General features: G+C 45.1%; 1 protein-coding gene and 1 pseudogene across 1 annotated transcript; one reads left to right on the top strand and one right to left on the bottom strand.

The window, feature by feature from the left end:
• Positions 1-7,373: 7,373 nt before the first annotated feature.
• On the bottom strand, positions 7,374-7,840 carry LOC142842582 (thymosin beta-10 pseudogene; annotated as a pseudogene).
• Positions 7,841-15,452: 7,612 nt separating this feature from the next.
• LOC142835751 (UL16-binding protein 1-like) lies at positions 15,453-27,103 on the top strand. The gene is made up of 5 exons (XM_075949479.1): positions 15,453-15,615; positions 22,887-23,147; positions 23,459-23,737; positions 24,339-24,470; positions 25,529-27,103. Exons 1-5 carry the CDS (start codon positions 15,462-15,464, stop codon positions 25,531-25,533), a joined length of 831 nt encoding a protein of 276 aa, XP_075805594.1. The 5' UTR covers positions 15,453-15,461; the 3' UTR covers positions 25,534-27,103.
• The last annotated feature ends 258 nt before the right edge of the window (positions 27,104-27,361 follow it).

The following is a 27,361-nucleotide window of genomic DNA, read 5'->3' as shown; positions in this document are numbered from 1 at the left end:
CCACCTCCTTTTCCCTCCTTTTACCCTCTTCTTATTGAAGACAATGGTCAGCAAGGCTGTGCTTTTCCCTTAACTCTGTGAACCTAAGACATTTAGGAAAGTTCTGCACAAAAAAAAAAAAAAATCCCAATCTAAAGTAGCTTCTCAGGCTGGAGAGATGAGTCAGAATTAAGAGCACCAGCACCAGCTGCTCTTTTGGAAGACTGAGACTGGGTTCCCAGCATTGGAATAAAAGCTCACAACCTTTCATTCTTTTTGTTTCACCTTTTTGAGGCCCGATTTCTTTGCATATCCCTGGCTGTCTTGGATCTCACTCTATAGATCAGGCTGACCTCGAACTCAGATATTGCCTGCCTCTGCCTCTGGAGTTCTGGGATTAAAGGCTAAAGGCATGCACCACCAAGCCTGGCAGTTCACAACCTGTAACTGCTTTTCCGGGAGAGTCTATGCAAGCTTCTTGTACTGATGCAGGCTCTGCAAATGGTGCGCCCACACACACAGAGTAATACTAATAATAAATAAATAAAATTTAAAAGGAAAGTTAACTTTTATTTCTTTCTACTTTTGCCAAACCAAGAATTAGCAAACTACTTTTTTAAAGATTTATCTCATATGTATACAGTGCTCTGCTTGCATGTATGCTCACCCACCAGAAGAGGGCACCATTTCTCATTACAGATGTTGTAAGCCACATATGGTTTCTGGAAATTGAACTCAGGCAGCCTACAAGAACAGCCAGGACTCTTAACCTCTGAGCCATCTCTACAGCCCAACTGGCAAACTCTTTAATACTCAAGACAGAGGAGGCAGGGAAGCCTGCGGGGAAAGGAGAAAGATTAAAGAGTAGAAACAGAATAAATAACAGAAAGTGCTATTTAGATATTCAAACTCAGCTGTGGTTTCCCCATCAAATGGGTCCGGATCCTAAAGGTAGGTCCTGGATTATTTACTGGGGTTAAGCCAGCATCCTCCAGATGAGCAAAGAGATCTTATTAGACAAAACTATACAAAACTACATCTCCCCATAGAAATATTTTCAAAAACACACAAGTCTATGCTATATCACTAAGACACAGTATCTGGCAGAAGTAAGTAATGCCTTCTTGAATTTATTCATAGGAGGCACTTAAATATTCATTACATGTTAATTAATTAACTCCCCTCCCCCACACTGCCATAAATTTTAGCTACAAAACTGTACCTCAGACTCCACAGATATTTAAAGTTCCCAGCTCTTCCCTACCATTGTATATTTATAAAGGCCGCCATTCATAACCGCTTTGTTCTGGTTTTCTCACTTTTTCAATTCAAAAGAAAGAAATTGCTGTCAGTAGAAAAGGGGGTGCTGAAATGCTAATTAATTAAATTAAAGGCACAGGCCTTTAATCACAGCACTCAGGCCCAGGCAGGAGGATCTCTGTGAGTGAGAGGCCAGCCTGGTCTACAGGAAAAGAGCCAGGACAGCCAGGGCTACACAAAGAAACCCTGCATCAAAACATAGCCCCCTCCCCCCGCAAAAAGAATAGAATCCAGTAATAAAGAGTTGGGGAGAGAGCTCACTAAAGTGACAGCCACAAAAGCATGAAGAGGAAGACTTGAGTTCAGATCCTAAGCACTCCACAAAAACATCCTCATCTGTAACTCCAAGGCTCTGGTCACCGCCAGCGACTGTAAACGAGTTGCAGGCACCTCGGTCTCTCGCCGCCGCTGCTCCTCGCCTCTCCCTTAAGCCCGCACCGCCAGCGCTGCACCGAAAAGAACGCGGCCGCGGCTGCGCGGGTGCCCGGATGGCGCCCTCCTTCCCGCGGGGACCCCAACGCCGGGCCCGCGCCCCCCTTAAGAGGCCCTTTCCTGCCTCGGGTAGGAAAAAAATCCAGCGGAGGCTTCCTTTCTTCCTTTCTTCCTTCCTTCCTTCTTTCTTTCCTTCTTTTTCCTTGTAACTTTCCCCAAACGGCGGAAACTGGAGGCGATCTCCAGAAAATTCTCTCACAGTCGGCGTCGACGAGCGCGGGAAGTGGCGAGCGGGGAGAGCAGAGGCAAACTCTTGGCCGCCGGGCTCGCCGCGGCTCGGCTGTGCGCGCCTGTGAAGTCGGCGAGAGGCGCCTGCCTCTGCCAAATTCAGCGGGTCCTTTCTCCGAAGTCGAGCCGGGAAGCAAAATGGCCGGGCCTCTTTCCCACTGCCTCGGCCTCCCGCACTTGAACTTCCCGCACTCGCTCGCTCTCGAGGTGAGACGCCTGCGCGAAGGTCACGTGAGCACGCCCGGGCTCCCGCCCTACCGCCGCGCCGAACCCAGTCGTCAACGCGATCGTCCCCAGGGTCCCCTCCCGAAGCCTGCGCTCCCTGGGGAGGCCGAGACTCCGAGGCGTTCCCCTGCCTCCACTCGGCTCGCAGTGTCAAAAAAGCCACAAAGTGACAAGCCACAAAGTGACAAGCACTTTCGCACTCCTTACCTCAGAGTGAGATGCCCACAGATTCCCCCACCAGTAGCTTCCTAATCACTTGCCCACGCCTACCCTGAGTTTTCTCCTCTTTCCCAGAGGCACAAAGAAGTGGGGGAGAACCCCCTTCCCTCCTTCCCCTCCGCCGACCGCTTTAGCGCCACCGTCTCCACCAGGGATTGTCCAGGGCTTCAACTTCCTTCCTCCTTACAGCTGCGGGGCGCCTTCGCCTCTGGAAGGCAGACAGTTGAGCGGCTTGCCCGAAAACACTAGTTCATGTGCTTTCCTTCGCGATCCTTGTCCCTGCTGCTTCCCAGCTGGGTCGAAGAATGGCATGAACAAATGGGAAAGGCTAAAGATTTGTCTGCTTCTGCACTTTTCCTTCCCCCCACCCAAGGCAATTCTCAGAGTAGCGAATCCACCAGGTGCTTGGTTAAATGTGTGCATTCAGCTATCAAAGAGTGGGTCCTGGTCTCACACCAATTGCTACCCAGGGGCTGAATACATGCCACAGGGCAAGAAAATAAGAAATGAAGTTCTAAGCTTGTATGGAGTTTAATTTGCCCTTTTCGAGACTGGAAGAATGCTTAATAAAGTCTGAAACTTGCACTTCCTTCCACATCCCAAATGGGATTTCTATTGACGAATTCAGCTGGGTAGGCCTCTGTTCTAAGGAATGTTGGGAGTTCTACCTTAACTTAGAAATCCCTGGTAAAGTGCCTAGACAGGACCGCCCTCTTAATGTACTCAGGCAAGATGGCTGAGCTCTCCTAAGTAGCAAACCCTGCCTTCGTCAGGGCATCAAATCTGGATCAAGCTAGTACTGTATTTCGATAATGACAGTTTTCTGCTTATGGACGGGCTGCAAACTGGCTTTGGGGGAGTTTATGGTTCCCCTTTTCTTTTTTTTTCTTTTTTTCTTTTTCTTTTTTTTTCTTTTTTTTTTTTTTTTTTGGTTTTTTCGAGACAGGGTTTCTCTGTGGTTTTGGAGCCTGTCCTGGAACTAGCTCTGTAGACCAGGCTGGCCTCGAACTCACAGAGATCCGCCTGCCTCTGCCTCCCAAGTGCTGGGATTAAAAGCGTGCGCCACCACCGCCCGGCTGGTTCCCCTTTTCTACAGGGTTCTGGCTCAGAAAGTCATTAAGGTTGCAATACATTCCTTGATACCAACAGGAGAGTTTCCTATGAAGGGAAAGGGGATAAAGCAGTAAGGTGTGATTTCAGAGATGGTGAGGCAAGTCTGACACTTTTCCGAGGGAAAAGGAAAAGCAGTGGGGAAGTAAAGGAAAGCTCCGCCCCCAGCTGTACTGTTTGTTTTGCATATAATGAAGGCTACAGAGGTCTTTCTCTGCTATTGTTGCCTGAGGTCTAGAATTTAAATATATCACAGTTGGAAATTCCATATGAAAAAGCCTTCCCCTAAAAAAGATTTTTCTTGATTAAATTTTTTTTCACTTAAGGAACGTTCTTTGAACTAGTTTCAGAAAATAAACTCTTAAATTCTTTCCTCGGGCCAGTGAAATTGCCCTAGAGAAACAGATCACCGCGTATTTCTTCTTTTACTGTAGAGACCAGCTCTCCACCTCCCAAATAGAGGCACATGGCTTGATATGTGCTTTGGGGACACAGGTGCTAACTAACTTTACAGAGTTTAAGTGAGTTCATAAAGTAAGTTTCACATGTCCTGTGCACAGTTACTGGTTCAGGGGTGTGCAGCAGGGACTGTCTGGTTAGTAAGAGCTATTGATTACCTCAGACCACCACCTGAGGACTGATTTTAATCCTTAAATTCAACCTGCTTCAATAACAGCTTCATTAGCATGCAGGAATTTCAGCTTCTCCCTTTTTCTTCTCAACCCTTGAATAACACAAATAAAATGGCCAAAGGCAAAAACTACAAGAGAAAGAAAGACCAGGAGTTATGTGGCTGCAGGACAGAGAAGAGAAATAGACGCGACGTTTACCTTCGTGTCCCCCGTGGAAGGATGGGGCAAGAGCCCTGACCCGCGCGACCAGGCAGTGCGGCTCGATCTCTTACTCTGGCTCTCAGGGAGCATGGGGCGGACAGAATGGACAGACAGACACCTCTGCCTCGCGCGGACCGGGTGCAGAGCAACCTCTGGGCAGGTCAACATTCTCTCAGGTTCGCGCGGTGGGCAGCGATTGCGGAGTTTGGACCACAGAACTCCCTCCCCGTTTTCTTCTACCCCCAGGAAGCGATTAAAGTTTTCTGTCCGCCAGCGCGCCCCTTGGCAATGGGCTCCCTCAAGTTTGCCTCCTCCTCAGGTCGGAGGCTGGCGGGGTACTTGGCTGACCCCTCTGCTCCTGCGTTTCCCCAACCCCACCCCCTGTCTTCCTCCACTTTTCACGCCCGGCCACCGCCGCCCTACCTGGGCAAGGATGCGAGCTGGAACTAGACAGCAGCTCCTGAGAGCAGAAGGGCAGAAGAGCGGGCGCAGGGGTCGCGAGGCAGACCTGGCTTGATGGCGTCTGCCAAAACTCACGGTCCCCGCCAACTCCGCTGGCCCCTCCCACCCGCCCGCGCCCCGCCCCGCCCACCAGCCGGCACCGAGAAAAATGCGCCTCCTTCCCGCGGGGACGCAGCCAATTCCAGACCAGCGTCCGGCCATGCTCCCTTAAAAAGCGAGGGAAAAAAATCCAGAGGAGCCTTTATTTCTTTTTCTTTTTCTTTTTCTGCCCCCCCCGTGCAACTTTCCCCCAAGTGGGGGAAATGTTTTTATTAGTGAGGATGTCTATGCTCAAAGCGAGTTGCGGAGTCTTCTTGGCTCGCCTGTATACACACACACGCGCGCGCGCGCGCGCGCAAGCGAGAGAGAGAGAGAGAGAGACAGAGAGAGAGAGAGAGGAGAGAGAGAGAGAGAGAGAGAGAGAGAGAGAGAGAGAGAGAGAGAGAGAGAGAGAGAGAGAGAGAGAGAGAGAGAGAGAGAAAGGTGCTGGCAAGAGGCGCCTCCACCGCATACAGCAGGTCCCTTCTCCGCAGCTGAGCCTGGTTGCGAAGTGGCAAGTGGAAAGAGCGAAGGCAAACTCTTGGCTGGAGGCCCCGCCGCGGGTCGCCTGTTTTTATTAGTAAGGATGCCTGTGCTCAGTGCCAGTCACGGAGTCTTTTTGCTGCACACACACACACACACACACACACACACACACACACACACACACACAGAGGCGTTTGGGGGGTTTTTATTTCTCATCTCGGTTTCCCTTAACTAGAACAATTTCTTAAAACTCTCTTTTTGTTCCTGGGAACTTTGGGTGATCTCAAATGCTTGTTTCTGGAGGTGGCCCCAAGGTGGCAAAGGAGCAGGATAGAGGATAACCATAGGGGGTCGGGGGCTGGAGAGATGGCTCAGAGGTTAAGGGCACTGACTGCTCTTCCTGAGGTCCTGAGTTCAATTCCCAGCAACCACATGGTGGCTCACAACCATCTGTAATGAGATCTGGTGCCCTCTCTGGCGAGTAAGCATATATGAAGACAGAACACTGTATACATAATAAATAAAAATATTTTTAAAAAATTTAAAAAAAAGGATAACCATGGGGGGAGGGCTTGCAAAGGGCGCCAGAGGAAGTTGCATAAGGAAAGAGACTCCGTCTTTTCGCGCCCCCCCACCCAAAAAAGAAAAAAAATTATCAGCGGGGAAAGAGGAGAAAAAGGAAGTTGGGCGGTGGCTGCAGGACAGAGAAGAGAAATAGAGGTGACGTTTACCTTCGTGTCCCCCGTGGAAGGATGGGGCAAGAGCCCTGACCCGCGCGACCAGGCAGTGCGGCTCAATCTCTTACTCTGGCTCTCAAGGAGCATGGGGCGGACAGAATGGACAGACAGACACCTCTGCCTCGTGAGGACCGGGTGCAGAGCAAGCCTCTGGGCAGGTCAACATTCTCTCAGGTTCGCGCGGTGGGCAGCGATTGCGGGGTTTGGACCACAGAACTCCCTCCCGGTTTTCTTCGACCCCCAGGAAGCGATTAAAGTTTTCTGTCCGCCAGCGCGCCCCTTGGCAATGGGCTCCCTCAAGTTTGCCTCCTCCTCAGGTCGGAGGTTGGCGGGGCGCTTGGCAGACCAGTCTGCTCCTGCTCCTTCCCCCATCCCCACCCCTTGTTGTCCTCCACTTTCCGCGCCCGGCCACCGCCGCCACCTTATCTGGCCAAAGATTATTTTTGTTGTTCCTTCATAGTATGAATATCCGATATGCAAGCTATCTGACATGTGGCCTGTGACCATTTTGAAAAGCCCCTTGAACCCTCCAAAGGGTTGAGACCCATTAGTTGAGGATCACTTCCCTTGGAGCTCCTTGACCACCACAGTCTTCTCTGTCCCCGGGGTCTCTGGTGTTTTTAGGTCTGGTTCTGGAATCTTGGTCAGACTTTCAGAAACGTTGTGGGGTATTCGCCAGAGAAGACTGCTCAGACATGCATTTGAAACCCCAAAGCCAACTGGAGTGACACATTTCTTCCAACAAGGCCACACTGACCCCACAAAGCCAAACCCTCCCTGGTTACCAAGCATTCGAATTTATGAGCCTATGTGGGCCATTCTTATTTAAGCAACCACAAATATATACTGAGGTTTTAAAAAAAAAACATAGAAAGCTGGAAGGATGCCTCAATGATTAAGGGCACCAGCTGCTTTTCCAGAGGACCTAAGTTCAAATACAAACACCCACATGGTGCTCACAACAGCAGTTATGTGTAGCTGGAGTTACAGATGACTGCAGTTCCAGGAATATGACACCTTCCTCTGTCCTCCAAGGGCACCAGGCATATACATGGTATGCACACATATATTCAGGCGAAACAACACACATACACATAAAATAAAATAATTTTTAAGACTTGTATGAACATTTATCCTAAGCAAAAATCCAAATTTTGATAGTCCTGTTTTCTTGTATATAAATGTTATTTACGTGAAACAGACATTTTTTTTGCCACGAGGTGTTTTATTTTCATCAATCATACAAATAATTTTCTATAATATCCCAGGGCAAACCGGTGAAATTTGGCAGTCCGATTAGTGGGGGGTCCCCCTTCAGGGACCCGCAGGCCAGTGGCATCGGCGCGGAGTGCCCGCGTTCACAGTGCAGCTTGTGGCTCGCGTCCATCTTCCTCCACATCACGAGGGGGTCTCGGAGATGACGGGGTGGGGTGGGGTGGGGGAATCCTCCAGTCTGGGCTTTTAGGAAATTTCACTCCTCTTTTCCTGTTCAATAGTCTCTTTGGTCAGCAGGGTGTTCTTCTCCTGCGTCTCGGTCTTCTTCAGCTTGGCCTTATTGAAGCTGGCGATTTCCCCCATGTCCGGCTTGTCTGCCATTTTCTTACAACCCGTGGAGTCTCCTTCCGAGCTCCCGCTCCAGGTGCTCCCACTCGCCTTGCTGCAGCAAGAGACCTGAAACAGACATTAAAGATAACTTTCTGGAAAGAATCTGCTGCACACAGGAAAAGTACTGTTAAAGGAAACTAGGAAGTAATATATGCTTACATTAAGCTAAGAAAGGCTTCCAGTTAACAATCTTGATCTATACTCTAAAAACAAAGAGCAGAGCAAACTAACCTCTAGAAACCAGAAGAATGAAAATAATAATGATAAGATAAGGATCTTTTTAAAAAGTAGAAAATACAGATACACTAGGGGAAAAAAATCAACGAAGTAGTAAAACTTGCACATCAATGGGCCAGGAAAGTTGAATGACACTCTAATCAATCAATGTGATGTACCAAATGAAGAGGATAAAAGGCAAAACATCATCATCCCGTCAACAAATGCAGAGAAAGAAAAGCTGTCAAAACTCAACACACTGTCTGATAAAAATCTGCCAGGAAATTAAATATGGGAAGAATGTACAGAGAGAGAGAGAGAGAGAGAGAGAGAGAGAGAGAGAGAGAGAGAGAGAGAGAGAGAGAGACTTACAATATAATTCAGATAGCAGAAGACTTAACAGTGAGGAGTTGAAGCCAGGAAGGTGCCATTTGCATCTTTATTCAATGTGGCACTAGAAATCCTAGCTAATTGGGCAAGAAAAATACATAAAATGCATCAAGTTTAGAAATCAAGAGGTTAAGGAGTCTCTGCTTGCATATGACATGATAGCAAGCTTAGAAAACTCTGGAGTCCAACAAATGATGCTAGGAGAATAGATTGAGTATGAACTTATAGGATAAAAAAAATCAGCAAACAAAAATAATCAGTTCTATTTACATGCACTCACAACATTTGACCAGAAAATTAAATTAAGAGAACTGCTTCATTGTCAGTAACATCAACAACTTCAGCCAAAGAGGTAAAAGAGCTGAGACTAGAAACTCCAGACAGATGAAAGAAACTGAAAGGGCCACAACTAATTGGAGACACACCTTGTGTTCATTGATTGTAAGAAATACATTTACAATGTTCGTACCAAAGTGACCTACAGACTCAGTGATCTCTCTTAAAATCCCACTAATATTCTCTATAGAAAAAGAAAAAAGCCAGGCATCATGGCACACGCCCTTAATCCCAGCAGTTGGGGGGCAGAGGCAGGTGGATTCCTGTGAATTCCAGGCCAGCCTGGTAAACAAAAGCAAATTTCAGGACACTCAGGGCTACACAGAGAAACCCTGTCTCAGAGAAGAAAGAATGAATGCACTTGCCAGTTAGACGAAGGGCAAGCATGCAAAGAGCAGAGCTTCCTTCTTCCCTTCTTCGTGTCCTTTACGTAGGCGGCCAGCAGAAAGTGTGGTCCAGATTAGAGGTGAATCTTCTAACCTCTACCTCAAAAGATCTGTATTAAAATGGTGTCTTCCCACCTCAAAGATCAGGATTCGAAGTGGGATCTGCCCACATGAAATGATTTAAGTAAGAAATTAGTCCCTCACAGGTATGGCTAGGCTTTGGGGTTTTGGTTAAATCCCAATGTAGTCAATTTGGCAACCCAGAATAGCCATCAAATCCACCAAGATGTTTTCAGAAAGCCTTTAAACATAGAAGATAAGACACCAGGACTAAAGCGCCCAAGTTTAGGCATCTATTACTCCATGTGTGTAGTAATAGGAGCGGCGGGGCTGCATCCCCAGCACCCCAGCCGCCTGCTAGCTTATGCCCGAAATAACAACACACAAATTGTATTCATTTAAACACTGCTTGGCCCTTTAGCTCTAGCCCTTACTGGCTAATTCTGATATCCCGATCAACCCATCTCTAATAATCTGTGAGCACCGGTCTTACCGGGAAGATTCTAGCCCATGTCCATCCTGGGTCGGAGCTGAATCGCATCTGCCCGGGAGAGCGGAGCATGGCGTCTCTGTCTGAGGCGTCTTACCTCACTTCCTCTTCCTCCCAGCATTCTGTTCTGTTTACTCCACCCACCTATGTTCTAAGCTATGAGCCCAAGCAGTTTGTTTATTACTTAACCAATGAAATCAACAGATTGATATATGACACTCCCACATCACTTCCCCTTTTTCTGTATAAACAAAAAAAAAAGGCTTTAACTTTAACATATCAAAATTACATATAACAAAACAGTTATATCTATTTTATCTTTTATCATAACAATGGAAAACTATAATTATCTATCTATTCTGCAACTGCATCAAAGACTCCAGAAGAATACTATACATGTGTCCTGCATCTCAAACACTGATGAACCACTGATGCTCTGAAGAAACAACACAGGAAGAAAAGTACAGAGGATGCTGTGGAATATTCTAAACTTCTGCCCAAGAAAAGGGGGTAGTTCCAGTAACAAATTGCCAAGAGGTAAAATTTCGCTGAGAGCTTCTCCTTCAAAGTCTAAATCCAGTTGCAATGATTAAGGTCCCAACTTTTTCTGTGACTGCCTAGACACTTCTCACTCTTTCTCCAAGAGCCATGTCCACCTTGGTACTGTTCTTGGCACTGTCCTTGACCCTAACTATGGTCCAGGTGTATTAACCAAAATAGCTGGGGGTTGTGCAAGACTAAACATAAAACTAAAACAGCTAAAACATGTAAATGAATAACAATTGTGGAGTGTCTGGGAAATACTGCTGAGCTTTGCAAAAAAAAAAAACTAAAATACTAGGCTACCTCAAATTCTTCTCTACTGCAGTACCCCACCTTGAGCACTGATGTCACTGTGATTTTGTCTTTTTAAAACACTGCACTGCTCAGCTCAGTTACCAAGAGACTTTAGATGCACGAGCTCACACTTTTCTGCCAATTGCTTTAAAAGATGCAAATTTTTTGATTGATTTAATCAGCATCATTGTCAATGACTATCTCACCTGGATCACTTCATGTAGAAGCCCCAGCTTGATCTCTGTGGTATTCAGCCTTGTCCCCTGCCTTCCCTCCCATGAGGAGGTTGCAGGGGAGGTACCTACTGATAAACCATTCAGGGTCATGGTCCTCTCACTGAGTCCAAAGGAATCTGGGATGGCAGCAATTTCCCCAAATAACATATAAAATCCTTCTGGATACTCTAGGAAGTAGGTCTCTGTAGTGAATTCAGTTCTGGTTCTGATTAAAGAGGAAAGGGACAAAGCAGCCGCATTGAGATTAAGAAAGAAAATTGTGAGGAGAACTTCTTCCTCCGTCGTCCCATGCTAAAGTGGGATGCAGTGGTGGGGGATCTGATATTCCGTTTCTGCCTCTCATGAGAGACAAGATTTCAGTTTTCTTGAAAGAGTGAATGGCCAACTGTGTGAGCACTTGAATGCATGACAGGAACATTTGGCCCAGGGAGTTGCCCGATTTCTTGATTTTGTTGCTGGTGATTCTGTTTTCTCTTGCTCCCCTGACAGGGGACCTGGGCTGTAATTGCTCTGATTGGCTGGGATTCTGATGGGTTTTCTGGATTGCGCCACTAGGTGGCATCATCTACATGCAATTGTTTGCTCTGTTCCTCGTTTGGTCCCTAGAGGAGTCAGCTGTTTTCTCTTATGATTCCACCACAAGGTGGCACCCCTGTGGTTGCTGTTGGTACCTCTGCTCTCCAGGATAGGAAATTTCCAGTCATATCAACTCACTGCTGAAGTCACAAACTCCTCCTCCCCTGCTTGTATTCTCACTTGCTCCCTGTCCTCCTTATCTCCTTGTTACCGCAGCAGGGGAACTGTGGAAGATCTCCTGCCTCTTCCTCTCTTCATTGCCAGTACTAATGGATTTGTCTACTTAGACCAGTCACATAAATGTTCTCCTAACAAGAAGACCACCAACTCTAAATCCTCACGATGTCAGTGAGTGCTAAAGAATTTCTCCCAAGAGTTTGGGGAGGAATGCAGGGAATGCTTGCTCTGAAACTGTGAGCTGACAGGCCCTGTGACATGGGATGGCCATTTACTGGACCCTGGACCCAGCTACGGCAAAGGCAGTTTGACTCAGTGACACAGGACCCTGATCAATTCCCTTATATTGATAAACGACTGACTCTTGTTTTTGTTTGTTTTTGTTTTCGTTTTTGTTTTTCTGACTGTTGTTTAAAACCCATCTTTAGCTTGGCTTAAGGGTTGTGATTCTGGAGATTATTCTGATGTTTAGGTTTCTAAAAAGCTCCTGTCACCGGCCTCCAGCCACCTGTCCTGCTCCCTTCCTAGGCTGAGACCTTCTGTTGGGTTCCCTCCACCCTGCCTACAGCCCATCTTCCTCTTCCCCATCTCCCCACCACTTTCAGACTCATCTCCACCCCTTTCCTAATAAGCCCCAAGCCCTACGCTCTCCTGGAGTCCGTCCTCGAAACCACAGCTCCACCCAGGATGCAAGAGAGCAGAAACAAGAAATTCCTTTTGTCCTCAGCCATTGCTTTGGATGCTGAAAAGCTACTCACTTTTGAGTCAACTTGTTCATGTTAATCCCAACTGCGACAATAAGGCCACGCCACAATCTGAGCCAAATTTGAAGCAAACTTGATTTTGTTTTTATTGAGGTAGCATCCAAGAGCTGGGGTTTAAAGGGTACAACCCCAAATCCATTTCTTGGGCCCCTTTTAAGGAGTAAAATCACAGGTCATTTTACAGAAGACAGGGACAATGGGGCAATAAGGAAACACAAGGGGAAAAAAAAAACTCTTAAAAAAAAAAAACATGAGGTCACCATGCTGTTAGGGAAGGTCAGGGAGGGTCAGAGAAGGTAAGATTATTCTCAGAAACAAGTCAGGGTTTTAGGCTGAGGAAAGTCAGCTTCCAGGAAACAGAGAGCAAAACAAACTTACTTTTAACAACACAGCATCGTGGCTTCTGTCAGTGTGAGAGACCAGCCTTTGATGTGGACTGAAACTGAGGGAGAACTCTAAACCTCAGCTGAGTCAAGAGAATTACTGTATGGGCACAGGCCTTACCTCAGGGATAGCGGCCCCAAAGGCAGAACTGAGTTCTCACTCAAGCCCTGCACTGGTGAAGGGACAGACGAGTAAACATTCATATGGACAGCAGGTGTGCTTTGCCCCCTCATGCCCAAGCCATGAAGGAGAGAGGACTACTGACTGCTGAGGGGAAGACTTTAAAACAAGGAGGTAATTGTGGCTCTGGTTTGGCTCCCTAAAGAGGTGACTGTTACCTATTGGCAAGAGGCATCAAGCAACCAACAAGGAACAAGCCCCCCAAAAAAACAGAGAGCAGATTGGGCAGCCTGCCAAGCCAGAGAGAAGCCTGCAGAGCCCATTCCATCCAGCCATTGCCTTTCTTCATTCATAGCTCCACCCCCAACTCACTGACTCCCATTAGGAAGAGGATAAGGCCCTCTCCCAAACTGCAACACAGGAGCCAACTGAATAGTGGATCTCGCTGTGATGTAAGGAGAGCAGGGCCCTTTGCTTGTCCCAGCCCCCTGGCTAGCTTACACCCGAAATAACCACACAGGAATTGTATTAATTAAATCACTGCCTGGCCCATTATCTCTAGCCTCTTATCGGCTAACTCTCACACACCTTGATTTAACCCATTTCTAATAATCTGTGTTCACCATGAGGTCGTGGCTTACTGAGAAAGATTCAGCGTGTCTGATTCTGTCAGCTCCATGGCGGTTCTCCCTGACCCTGCTTTCTTCCTCCCAGAATTCAGTTCTGTCTTCTCTGCCTACCTAAGTTCTGTCCTATCAGGCCAAAGCAGTTTCTTTATTAATTAACTAATAAAAGCAACACACAAGCAGAAGGACCTCCTACACCATTGCTGGACTCGAGAGTGTTGTTTTTTTAAAAAAAAAATATGCAGCGGGTCCTGGGCACAGAGACTTCCGGGTTCCCAGGAGAGCCACCCAAGCAGGTGGATGTGAGCCCATTGTGTCCGGAGCCGCTAGCAGGTCCCCGGTGGGAACTCCGGAGCGTCTCTGCTGGACAGGCCGCTGTGAGTCCCAAAGCAGAGGGCCATGCAGCCGGGGGGGGGGGGGGGGGGGGGGGGGCGAGCAGTGGCGGGTTCCCAACAGCAGGTGGGCACGTGTAAACAGACACATAGACACAGAAAATAGGCATAAACATTTATTAAAGGAGAGAGAGAGACAGAGACAGAGACAGACAGACAGACAGACAGACAGGGATAGACACGTGCACACCAGAAAGGGGACAGTAAGAAAAGAGAGAGTTTCCAGATGGGACAAGTGGTCAGAGGTCACTGGGAGTGGGTGTGGCTTGTCCCTTAAAGGCACAAGCGACCAAGGAATAACAGAGAGCATCCTCACTGTTGCCCTCGACCGTCTAGACCACACACTGGGTGCCACCAGACTGACTAAGGTCTTATCTTCTAGGTTCCAGATTACGTCTCTCTGAGCGGTGGCTGCTCAGGCTGCCTCTCAAAGTCTCTCCTGCACACAGGTCAACCCAAGAAGGCAAAAGACAAACAGGTCCCCTCTGTCCATCTGAGAAGAGTAGCCTATGATAAGAAATGGAAATTTGACTTCCCAGAGATGAAGCCTCCTCACATCAGATGTAGTGTGTAGATGTATCCATTAGTATGTGTTGATATCTTCTCAGAATGGATAGAAGCCTTTGCTACTCAGGGGGAACTGCTCTGATAGTGAACAAGACTCTTTTAGATAAAAATATTTCTAGGTATGGACTGCCCCTGTCAATCATAATAAGATAATGGGCCTGCCTTCTCTCTATCCGTAGCTTAAATGGTCAGTAATGCCTTAAATGTAACCAGGAAGTTGTGTCTACTGACCTCAAAGCTCAGGACAGGGTCCAAGGCAGAACTGAACTATTAAGTCAGCCTTCTCTAAATTAATTTTGGAAACCAGTGAAAATTGGTCCAACCTTTCACTCCTGACCCTGCTTAGGGTGAATTTTACCACCCACAAGACAGCATTTACCCCGTGAGATTGCCTTTGAAAGACACCTGTGGGATCCCTGCTAACACCACCACCAGCAGAGGGTTGATCCACAGGAAGCAAGAAGCAAGCCCAGTTTAACCTGACTCAGTGGGCAGTATTGGTTCAGACTTTGAAAGTCTGACCCCAGGTAGTTTATTTCGGGCATTTCTAATCACCACACAATTGGGAAAAATGTCTCCTGGTGGATATTAACTCAATCTCATATACACAGCAAAGCTTAATACAACAAAACTCATTTCAAGTACAAGTGACATCTTCCATAAAGATAGGTTCTAGGGGATTAACTGAGAACACAAGCTCAAGATAAGGGTCTGGAGGAGAATCCTGCTGTGATTGACTGAGATAAACAAGATCAAGATAAGGATCTGGGGTAGCTGTTGTGGTCTGACCATACAGACCCAGAGGTCACCAGACTATTAACTCCATCTCTTTCCAGCCTTCTGGGCAGAAAACAGGTTATACATCTCTCTTGACAGAAAAGACGATTCTGTGTGTTTAATGGTCCCTATCCCCTAGACAGCATTTCTCCTTAAAGTTCGGGCTGTCCTGGAGCTCAGTCTGAAGACCAGGCAATAAATAGCAAAGCCATTTTCTCCACTCCCTGGAAGTTGTGATTTGAGTCATAAAAGGTAGGACCTGGGAGTTATTGGTTTATGGACAACTTCTGTCCAAAGACAGGGAGGAGCCCAGAAGTGGTGTGAGGTGGTCACAGCTGGTTGATAGGGTGAGCATGGGTCTGTTAGTGGTGAGAGCTGGGTGTGGTCTTATTATAAATTTCTGGATTCTGGTACAGTCTGCCAAGGCACCAGCTGAAGGCATGGACTTTACACTGCTTCTGTCTTTTCTAATAATATTGCCTACGGTTGCTAAGGCCACAACTGCCGGTGAGTGAGATGAAGGGTCTGTGGGGAGTGGGGTGGGAGCTCAGGACAACAGCATGTTTCCAGGGACAAGGCAGCCACAACAACACACATGTCCACAATTTTTTTACCTTCTTTCTTTCTGATCTAAAGCAGGATTTCGAACCATAGCACACCCTATAGAATCTGTCATAATCCCTCTCTCCCTCAGTCTTTCGAATTCCTGATTAGATTTGTCCCTCCAAGCTCAGCCTTGATTCCCATGTGGTTCATATCTATCAGCCTGTTCCCCCTCCATACGCATCCAGCTTTCCCCGCTTTACCACCCATAAAGTACATTTTACCCCATCTTCCACCAAGTGGCAATTTGATGTGGGATTCCCCTCTGAATGCTGTAAATACCATTGGTCAATAAAGAACTGTCTTGGGCCTGCACAGGGCAGAATAGAGGTAGGCAGGGAAAGCTAAAGTAAATGCTGGGGAAAAGAAGGCAGAGTCAGAGAGATGGCATGTAGCCCCGCTGGAGACAGACACTGGACAGAACTTTACCTGGTAAGCCACAGCCATGTGGCAATAAGCATATTAAATTAAGATATAAGAGCTAGCCAGTGAGAGGTTAGAGCTAATAGGCCAAGCACAGATTCAGATGACCAAGTTTCTGGGTGATTATTTCAGGCCTGTGCAGCTGAAACAAACTAACAGCCCTCTGCCAACAAATTGGTGAAATTCCCTAAATGATTGTTTATAAATGTTTGTTTACATTTAAAGGGGGATATGCTATAGAGAATTGCATTGGTATGAATCTTGCTCTATCAATACAAGTTTTAGGTCAATTTTATTACATATATATTTCTGCTCTTGATTAAGGTATTGTATCTGTGCACCTCATTTAAAGATGTAATGTGTAATTTAAAAATATATGTTAATAATCATCTATAATAGTCAAGCTTGTAGTCATTTTAGATTTGTTTTAATGTTTCATTTTTATATATTTATTTAAAAACTATCCTTTTTCACTATACATACCAATCTTAGTTCCTACGCCCCCTTGCTCCCTCCATATACCCTCCTACCTCACCCTCATCCAATCCACAGAAAGGACAAGGCCCTCCCCACTATATCCAGGCCAGGCAAGGTGACCATCCAAAGAGAATAGGTTCCCAAAAAGCCAGTATATGCAGAAGGGATTAACTCTGGCGCCACTGCCAGTGGCCCCTCAGTCTTCCCCAGACATGCAACTGCCAACCCCACTCAGAGGGACCAGTTTGGTCCCATTCTTGGTTCTTCCCAGTCTTGCTGGAGTTAGTGAGCTCCCACTAGCTCAGGCAAACTGTTTCAGTGGGTGAACCCATCATGGTCTTGACCTCTTTGCTCACATTCTCATTCCTCTCACTCTTCAACTGGACCTCAGTAGCTCAGTCCAGTGCGCCGATGTGGGTCTCTGCCTCTGTTTCTATCAGTTGCTGGATGAAGGTTCTATGGTGATATTTAAGATATTCATCAGTTTGACTACAGGGTAAGTCAAGAATTGGGCCCCCTCTACTCTATGCTTAGGGTCCTAGCTTGGGTCATCCTTGTGTATTCCTGGGAATTTCTCTAGAGCCAGGTTTCTGCTAACCCTATAATGGCTCCCTCGATCAAGATATCTCTTTCCTTGCTCTCATCTCTGACCTTCCTCCATCTCGACTATCCCATTCCCTCAAGTTTTCCTCACCTCTCCCCTTCTCCCTTCTTCTTCCCCTTCCACCCTCCATTCTACCCCCACCCCCATGCTCCCAATTTTGTCATGCAATCTTCTCTATTTCCCCCTTTCCAGGTGGATCTATATATGTTTTACTTTGGGTTCACTTTATTGCTTAACTTCTCTAGGATCATGAACTATAGGCTTAATATCCTTTGTTTATTGCTAGTATCCACTTATGAGTGAGTACATACCATATTTATCTTTTGGGTCTGGGTTACCTCACTCAGGAAAGTGTTTTCTAATTCCATCCATTTTCATGCAAAATTCAAGATGTCATTGTTTTACCACTGAGTAGTACTCCAATGTGTAAATGTGCCATATTTTCTTTATCTGTTCTTCGGTTGAAGGACATCTAAATTATCTCCACATTCTGACTATTACAAATAATGCTGCTATGAACATAGTTGAACAAATACCATTGTAGTGTGATTGAGCATCATTTGGATATATGCCCAAATGTGGAATTGCTGAATCCTGAGATAGGTTGACTCCCAATATTCTGAGAGCCACCATACTGATTTCCAAAGTGGTTGTACAAGTTTGCATTCCCACCAGCAATGGATGAGTGTTCCCCTTACTCCACATCCTCTCCAATATATGCTATTATTGGTGTTTTTTATCTTAGCCATTTCTGACAGGTACAAGATGGTATCTCAAAGTTGTTTTGATTTGTATTTCCCTAATGGCTAAGGATGTTGAACATTTCCTTAAGTATCTTTTGGCCAGTTGAGATTCTTCTCTTGAGAATTCTCTGTTCAGTTCTATACACCATTTTTAATTGCGTTATTTAAATTTTTGATGTCAAAAAAATTTTTGATGTCTAATTTTTTGAGTTCTTTATATATTTGGGGGATAAATCCTTTGTCTGATGTGGGGTTGGTGAAGATCTTTTTCCATTCAGTAGGCTGCTTTTTTGTCTTATTGACTGTGTCCTTTGCTTAAAGGAAGCATCTTAGTTTCAGGAAATCCCATTTATTTATTGTTGCTCTCAGTGTCTGTAATATTGGGGTTATATTTAGGAAGTGTTCTCCTGAGCCCATGCATTGAAGACTACTACCCACTTTTTCTATCAGGTTCAGTGTGATTGCATTTATATTTAGGTCCTTAATACACTTGGACTTGAGTTTTGTACATAGGGATAGATATGGCTCTATTTTCATTCTTCTACATGTTAATGTCCAGTTATGTCAGCACCATTTGTTGAAGGTACTTTCTTTTTTCCATTGTATAATCTTAGCTTCTTTGTCAAAAATCAGGCGTTCATAGGTGTATGGATTAATATCCAGGTCTTCAATTCGATTCCATTGGTCAACCTCTCTGTTTTTATGCCAGTACCAAGCTGTTTTCATTGCTGTAGCTCTGTAGTAGAGCTTGATATCACAGATGGCGATGCTTCCGGAAGTTCCTTTATTGTACAGGATTGTTTTGGCTATTCAGTTTTTTTGCTTTTCCAAATGAAGTTGATTATTGTTCTTTCAATGTCTATGAAGAATTGTGTTGGGATTTTGATAGGGATTGCATTGAATTTGTAGATTGCTTTTGGTAGGACTGCCATTTTTACTATGTTGACCCTACCTATCCAAGAGGATGGGAGGTCTTTCCATTTTCTGGTATCTTCTTCAATTTCTTTTTTCAAAGACTTAAAGTTCTTGTCAAATAGGTCTTTCACTTCCTTGGTTAGTGTTACCCCCAAGATATTTTATGCTATTTGTGGCTATTATTAAAGGTGATGTTTCTCTGATTTCCCTCTCAGCTTCTTTATCATTTGTGTATAGGAGGGCTACTGGTGTAGGAGGTCCTTCTGTTTATGTGTTGCTTTCATTGGTTAATCAATAAAGAAACTGCTTGTCCTGATAGGGCACAACTTAGATAGGCAGAGAAGACAAAACTAAATTCTGGGAGGAAAAAAGCAGAGACAGAGAAAGAGCTGCCATAGAGAGAGAGCCACCACTGAGACGGAGATGCCAGGTCAAACATACTAAATCTTTCCCGGTAAGCCACGACCTCATGGTGACATACAGATTATTAGATATGGGTTAAATCAAGATGTGAGAGTTAGCCAATAATAGGCTAGACATAATGGGCTAAGCAGTAATTTAATTAATACAATTTCTGTGTGGTTATTTTGGGTGTAAGCTAGCTGGGCAGCCGGGATGAGAAGCAGGCCCTCTCTCCTCTTACAGGCTACTGATATTTTTTAGTTGATCTTGTATCCTGCCACATCATTGAAGGTATTTATCAGCTGTAGGAGTTCTATGCTAGAGGTTTGGGGATCACTTATATATACTATCATATCATCTGCAAATAATGAAAGTTTGACTTCTTCCTTTTGTTTTTGATTTCCTTTTGTTGTCCTATTGCTATAGACAAAACTTCAAGAACTATGTTGAAGAGAAATGGAGAGGGTGGACAGCCTTGTCTTGTTCCTGATTGTAGCAGAATCACTTTGAATTTCTCTCCATTTAATTTGATGTTGGTTGTCAGCTTGCTCTATATTGCTTTATTAGATTTAGATATGTTCCTTGTATCTTATCTCTTCAAGACCTTTATCATGAAGGGGTGTTAGATTTTGCTGAATGCTTTCTCAGCATCTAATGAAATGATCATATGGGTTTTTTCTTTTAGCTTATTTATATGATTAATTACATTGATAGATTTTTATATGTTGAACCAGCCCTGCATCTCTGGGATAAAGTTGACTTGATCATGGTGGATGATTTTTTTATGTGTTCTTCTATTCAGTTTGCCAGTATTTTATTTAGTATTTTTGCATCCATGTTCATGAGTGAGATTAGTCTGTAATTCTCTTTTTTGGTTGAGTCTTTGTGTGGTTTCAGTATCAGGGTAACTGTAGCCTCATAAAAAGAGTTTAGCAATGTTCCTTCTGTTTCTATTATGTGGAAGACTTTGAGGAGTATAGGTATTAGCTCTTCTTGGGAGTTCTGGTAGAATTATGCACTAAAATCATCTGGCCCTGGGTTATTTTTAGTTGGGAAGCTTTTGATGACAGCTCCTATTTCCTTGTAATGTATAGGTCTATTTAAATTGCTCACCTGGTCTTGATTTAATTTTGGTATATGGTATCTATCTAGAAAATTGTCCATTTCTTTTACGTTATTCAATTTTGTGGAATACAGGTTTTTGTAGTATGACCTAATGATTCTCTGAATTTCCTCAGTATCTGTTTTTATGTCCTCCTTTTCATTTCTGATTTTGTTAATTTGGATATTCTCTCTCTGCCTTTTGATTAGTATAAATAAGGGTTTGTCTATCTTGTTGATTTTCTCAAAGAACCAGCTCTTTGTTTTATTGAATTTTTGTATTGTTTTCTTTGTTTCTATTTTGATGATTTCAGCCTTCAATTTGATTATTTCCTTTCTTTTACTCCTCCTGGGTGAGTCTACTTCTTTTTGTTGTAAAGATTTCAGGTGCGCTGTTAAGTCACTAATGTGAGCTTTCTCCATTTTCTTTATGTGGACACTTAGTGCTATGAACTTTCCTCTTAGCACTGCTTTCATAGTATCCCATAGGTTTGGATATGTTGTGCCTTCGTTTTCATTAAATTCTAGGAAGTCTTTAATTCTTTCTTTATTTTTTTCCTTGACCCAGGGGTGGTTCAGTAGTTCACTGTTCAATTTCCATGAGTTTGTAGACTTTCTGAGAGTAGTATTGTTGTTAAATTCTAACTTTAATCCATGGTGATCCAATAAGACACAAGGGGTTACTCCAATTTTTTTTGTATCTGTGGAGGTTTGCCTTGTTACTGAGTATGTGATCAATTTTAGAGAAGGTTCACAGAGGTGCTGAGAAGATGATATATTCTTTTGTGTTTGAGTGGAATATTCTATAGATGTCTGTTAAGTCCATTTGATTCATGACATCTGTTCTCTTATTTCCCTGTTAAGGTACTGTCAATTGCCAAGAGTGGAGTGTTGAAGTCCCCTGCTATTACTGTGTGGGGTTTGAAGTGCAATTTAAGTTTTAGTAATGTTTCTTGCGTTAGGGGCATAGATGGTCAGGACTGAGACTTCAACTTGATGGATTGTTCCTGTTATGAGTATGAAGTGACCTTCTGTAAAATGAGGGCCTTCTGGTAGTGAGTGCCATTCTGTAACATGACTGGGCTTGTTGGGGTTTCCATCCTGCCCAGTTTCCACAGCCATTTAGCTCCAAAGAAAATCACACAGAGGTATCCATAAGATTATAAACTGATTGGCCCATTAATTCAGGCTTCATATTAGCTCTTATAACGTATATTAACCCATTATTCTTATCTATGGCAGCCACATGGCTCGGTACCTTTTTCAGTGAGGCAAGTCACATTCTGCTTCTGTCTGTCCCTAAGGGATAGCAGGGCAGATACTCAGAGGCTGGCCCACGTGCTATTCCACACAGCATTATCTAGGACCCAGGAACTCACTTCACAGCCAGAGAGGCACAGCAGGAGCCATGTAGGATGCTGCTTGCTGTCTGGATTACTAGTTCCTGCAGAACTATATTTCTTATCCAACCAGAGACCACCTGCCAGGGAATGGTAACACCCACAGTGGTTGGGCATTTCTACATCATTAATAGAAACAGGCCGTCAGTAGACACTCTCTTCTTAGGTGAGTCTAGGCTGGATCAAACTGGCAATTAGAGCTAACAAACAAAGATGTTCAAGTCTATGATCTGAGAGTACAGAGCAGTAAAAATGGTGTCCATGCAACTTCTGTTCCATCCTCACCCTGCTCCACTCTGCCCCACAGCCTCACGCACCATCCTGTCTCCACACAGTCTCCATGAGCAGCTTCTGGAGATTCTCCAGGATGAACAGATTGAGAGAAGACATCCTGAAGTTTTCCTGCCATAACTGACAGGGCCAACCCCTAACAAGGTCATGTGATAACAGATAAGAGATTGTTGCTGTAGGACATCTTACAGCTAGAGGTTACCCACCCACGGGGCGTGGCCTCTTACACTATATATGCCCATGTAGAGCATGTGTCCAGCCTCTCTGTTGTGGTTGTGAAATTCGTTTTCTGATCTCCGTTCAAGCAGAGGAGTCTGAATCTACCCCTAAATAAAGGACCATCTATTTCTCAATTCTGAGCTAGTGTGGGATTTCTTTTAAGCATCCTTCCACAAATTGTCGGTGGAGATCAGGGGTTGGCCACACCATAACCTGCATCTTCAAGCAAAAGAGATAGACTGACTATGTTTTACTTAGCTCAGTTTAAGCTCAGTCAGCTCTCCAGTAGGGCTACATGGCTTCTCTCTGACTCCACCTTTCTTTCTCCCAGCATTCAGTTCTGTCTTCCCTGCCTACCTAAGTTCTGCACTGCTATAGGTCCAAAGCAGCTTCTTTATTCATTAATGGTATTCAAGCATACAGAGGGAATTCCCACGTCAGTCAGCCATTTTATTTTATTTACTTTATTTACTTAAGAAATTTATTTATTTCTCCCTTTTTAAAAGACTCCCTTCCAAAGGATTTTCTGGATCCACAGGCAGAGACTGTCCCTGAGCCCCTGTTCCTCATCCCTAACTTCACTGCATGTTTCCTTCACAGATGCTGCTTCTCTTTGCTACAGCTTCACTGTTGGCAAGTCAAAGTCTGGACCATGGTGGCACAAAGTCCAAGGCCAACTGAACGAAGACACTTTTCTTTCCTACAACAGCAGCAGCAACAACTGCCAAGCCATTGGTGTTTGGGGGAACCGACTGAATGCCACAAAGATCTGTGACAAACAGGTTGACACTCTGAAAGATGGAGTTGACCTGCTCAAAGAACAAGTGGTTCACATGAAGCAGGAGAAGAAGACATTCAGAGGTAAGCTTCAAATGGCCCCATATTCTTGGGGTAGAGTGCTTGCCTGGCATGCATGAGGTCATAGGTCAATCTGCACTGCCACAAACTAAATAAAAGAACATATCAGATGGGCCCCTGAAGGAAAGAAGAGGATTTGTGACAGGTTAGGGACATTCATTGTTTTCATGGAGGAAAAGAATGAATCACTGGTGGTCAAACCTAAGTGGTCCTGCAGGAAGGCTGTAGGGTAGAGCAAGGTCAGAAGATGGGAAGAGAGGGGAAGGGACAGGATTGAACAAGGGTAAAGGTTGACCTCTTTCCAATGGGTGCAGAGCCCCTCTCTCTGCAGGCCAGGCTGTGTTGTTGGCATGAAGTAGATGGACGTTTCAATGGATCCTGGGACTTTGACCTCAATGGACACAAAATGGTCCATGTTGACTCAAGCACTGGAAAGTGGACTGAAGTTGACCCTGGATCCAGATGGATGAAAGGGATGTGGAAGAAAAACAAAGAGTTAACAGACTTCTTATCCAGGACCTCACAGGGGGACTGCAGGGCCTGGCTTAAGGAGATGATCAAGTCACTCTTGGAAGAAAAGCTGGAGCATACAGGTAACGGGGAAGAAGGGGAAGAAACTCACTGCAGATTAGGGTGTGTGTCTATGCATGTGTGTGTGTGTGTGTGTGTGTGTCTGTGTGTCTGTGTGTGTGTGTGTATGTAGTAATGTAATCACCATGAGTCCTTGCATTGATGGTCATTTTCCGCCATTCATTTCATTTCTCTCCCTCTCCTATCTCATTAATTGTGGATACATGGTTTTCTCACTGCGGTTCTCGCTGGCTGTCACAGTCTGAGCATCCTTGTATTTCCTGGCCTTTTCCTCATTCTGCACTCACTGTTGCTTTTCCTCTCACCTGATCTTTCTTCTTCCCTGGCACCATCCTCACAGGTCATCTCATGCCTCCTATCCTGCCAGAGGAAAGATGAGGCTCCATTATTATCCTGCTTCTGCTACTATAGCTGCCTGAGTCTTATGAGGTCACGGAACATGCTGTCTCTCCCTTCCTACTCAGGATCCACCTAAGCAGTTGTTACATAGCAATGGGGGTTGAACTCTGTGTGTTGCTGAATTGCTAGACAACCCAGAAGCTATGGTGAGATTTCCTCAGATTTGAGGTCTTGTCAAAGACTCAACTTGTGTTTCTACTTCAGCCTCAACAACCACTACTCCAGATGTGGACCAGCTTTTGTCCCTGGCCATCAAGCCCAACATCTCTGTCCCACTGATAATCCTCCGCTACTCCCTTCTTCTGTGGTCTCTGAGGAGAATCCTTGACAATGAAGGTACTGAGGGCCGTGCTGGGAGTGGGGTGAGACAAAGATGGGCGAGGAGTGAGGAAGCAGGAATGAATTCCTGAAGACTTGATGCTGTTTCTCATCTATAGCATCTTATTGAGAAAGGAGGCAGGAGATCTGGAGTTCATGTCACCTGCTAGCAATAGCGTGTGCACGCTCACCCTTGACAGGACAGGAATCATGTCACAGAGGAGTGGGGAATGAGAAGGGAACACAGCAGGTGCCTGATCAGAGCAGGTTCCTAATCAGGAGGGTCCCATGATGCAGATGTGGAAACATTAGGAACACAAATGAAGAATGTGGTAGCTCTACTCAATGTATAGGGAGAAGAAGATTCTATACCACAGACAAAGATAAGGAAGACATAAATAAAGAGATGGTACAGGGGCAAGACCACTTCCTGTTTATGTGTCGGACTTGGATTCCAGTCCCAGCACCCACATGGCAACCATACAGTTCCAGGTCTGAGAGATCCAGCCCTTTCTTCTCCACAGACACCAGGCATTTATACAGTGCACTTACAGGCATGCAAGCTTATGCTCATACACATGAACTCACAATGAATAGAGCAGCAGTGGCCTCCAGAACCCCTGGAACAGTGGCCCCACTGCAGGCAGGTGGACTGAGCTGCAGCTGGAGTCTGCTCCTATCTGGGCTGCTCAGATGACAAGGTGGGGCTGAGACAGTCACATCCACACCTGTGTGTGTCACTCTAAGGCTGAGAAAGAATGGAGAAGAAGGCTGGATAGGGGTCCCCATGACTCCTCCAGCCCCTCCCATCATGCCCTGAGTCAGGAATCAGAGCTAGTCATTACCATTTTATTCTCATCTCCAGGTCTACAGCAGGGCCTGGGGCTCTGGGACAAGGGAAAGAAGGAGGAAGACAGTAGGGGATCCAGGATGGAGAGCCCAGGGATGATGGAGGAGGGAACTGAATGACCCTCAGTGAGGGTGGCTGTGGGGTGGTGATGACTATTACAGGGCACCCAGGAGAACTGACCCAGGCTCTCCTCAGACCCTTCAATAGATGTGTTTCCTTGCTGCAGGTTGAAGATGCTCCAGAGAAGTCGTGAGAGTTCATCTGGTGCCACCACTCTCCCTCTCCATCAGCCTCCACCAGATGAATCAGGATGCTGCAGACACAGCATTTCCTGGTCTTCACTCTGTGTGGTCACTTGGGCCCTTTCTTATCCCCTTGTACACTTGGTGCTCCCTGGTGGGATTTGCCCTTAACATGCAATTACTTGAACTAGAGATCTGAAAAAGGACATGGCTGTGTACACATCCTTAGCATAGGAAACAGGACAGCCAGATCTCCTTAGTGGGCATGTGAACTTTTTACTCTTGTGTATCTAGGTCAATGGGAGACAGACTAGAAAGGCCCCACCTCTGCTAAGGTATTTGCTTGGAAGTTAAATTCTGTTAAAAAATATTGATTTTTAGTAGATATGTATTATAACTACACCTTACTAGGCAGCCATCTCTAGAACAAAAGAAAATATGTCTCTTATTTTTAAATGTCTATATATAATATAGTCATAAGAGAAATGTAATATTTTATAATATTATTACTATTATAGGTTAGTCATACACTAAGTAGCCTAGCAATGCCCACATTCACAGTGAGAACAGAGAACCGGGAAGCTGCTCAGTCTGACAGGCTGGCTGTCCCTGCAGTGACAATCTGGCAGTGAAAGGCAGAAGATCCTGGGAGCTGGTGCTGCTGGGTCCAATTCCTCCTGGTGCAGGTCTGGGTCAGCGCTGCTCTCCACTGTTTCAGAGAAGCTTCTTCTGCACATCCAGACCTGGGATGGAAGGAGAGTGAACTCACACTGGTTTCCTCTGACTGCACAGGGACACTTTGCACATGTGCACTAGCACTCCACACACGTGACACACACACACACACAAGACACACACACATACACACGTGACACATACACACATGATACATACGCAGTGACAACATAAGGACTCGAAAATATGGAAAGATCACTATTGAAAACATGTTTTTGAGATAGGGCATAACTACGTAGAACAACATGGAATAGAACTCACTACATAGACCAGGCTGACCTGGAACTCGGAGATCTTCCTGCCTCTACATCCCCAGCATTGGGCTTAAAGGTGTGTGCACCACACCTGACTGATTCTTGGATTTTGAGCTCTTAGGTTGTGCTACTAAAGTATCACTAATGTAAGATGCACTATTTCTCCCTAATTAATTTGTAACTACAGTGGCATTAAGTAGACTGGCCATACTCAGGTATCTCAGGCATCACTAAAGGAAACCTGTAACAACTAATCCTAAGAAAGAGAAATTGAGGACCAGTTGTTTAGTTGAAGTCACTGGTAATGTCTGTCCTTTATTTTCATTACTGGAAGCCATCTGATTGCTGACTTGGCATCTTTAAAAAATGCCATCTTTCTATTCAGATGTTTGTGAACGTTCTTTTTGTGATTGCTTTGCATATGTTCCTGTTTCTACAAATATGTATATGACTGGGTTGTGTGACTTTTACATAAAATTCTCAGAGAATTCTCTTGTAATTATTTTACTTCTCAAGGTTTGTGGCAATGGCTATTTCATTTGTAATAAAATAGCTGTAATATTCTCTTTGTTCTTTGTCAATCTGTGTAAAGACCTGTTGAATTCAGTATTCATTATTTTGGTTTGGAGGGGGTTGGAGGTGGAAACAGGGTTTCTCTATGCAGCCTGGACTCTGTTCATCTGAGGGGACTAACCCTGACAAGAAATGGAGGTTTGACCTCACAGAAATCAAGCCTCTCACACCCAAGTTTAAGTATCTGTGTGTGTTGACACTTTCTCAACTGTATAGAAGCCTTTACTACTCAGAGGGACACTGCTCTGACAGTGA

The sequence above is a fragment of the Microtus pennsylvanicus genome, chromosome 1 (genome assembly GCF_037038515.1).
Source record: "Microtus pennsylvanicus isolate mMicPen1 chromosome 1, mMicPen1.hap1, whole genome shotgun sequence".
Classification (NCBI taxonomy): Eukaryota; Metazoa; Chordata; class Mammalia; order Rodentia; family Cricetidae; genus Microtus; species Microtus pennsylvanicus.
Note: the sequence above shows the minus strand (reverse complement) of the source record. Positions and strands in the feature narration are given on the sequence as shown.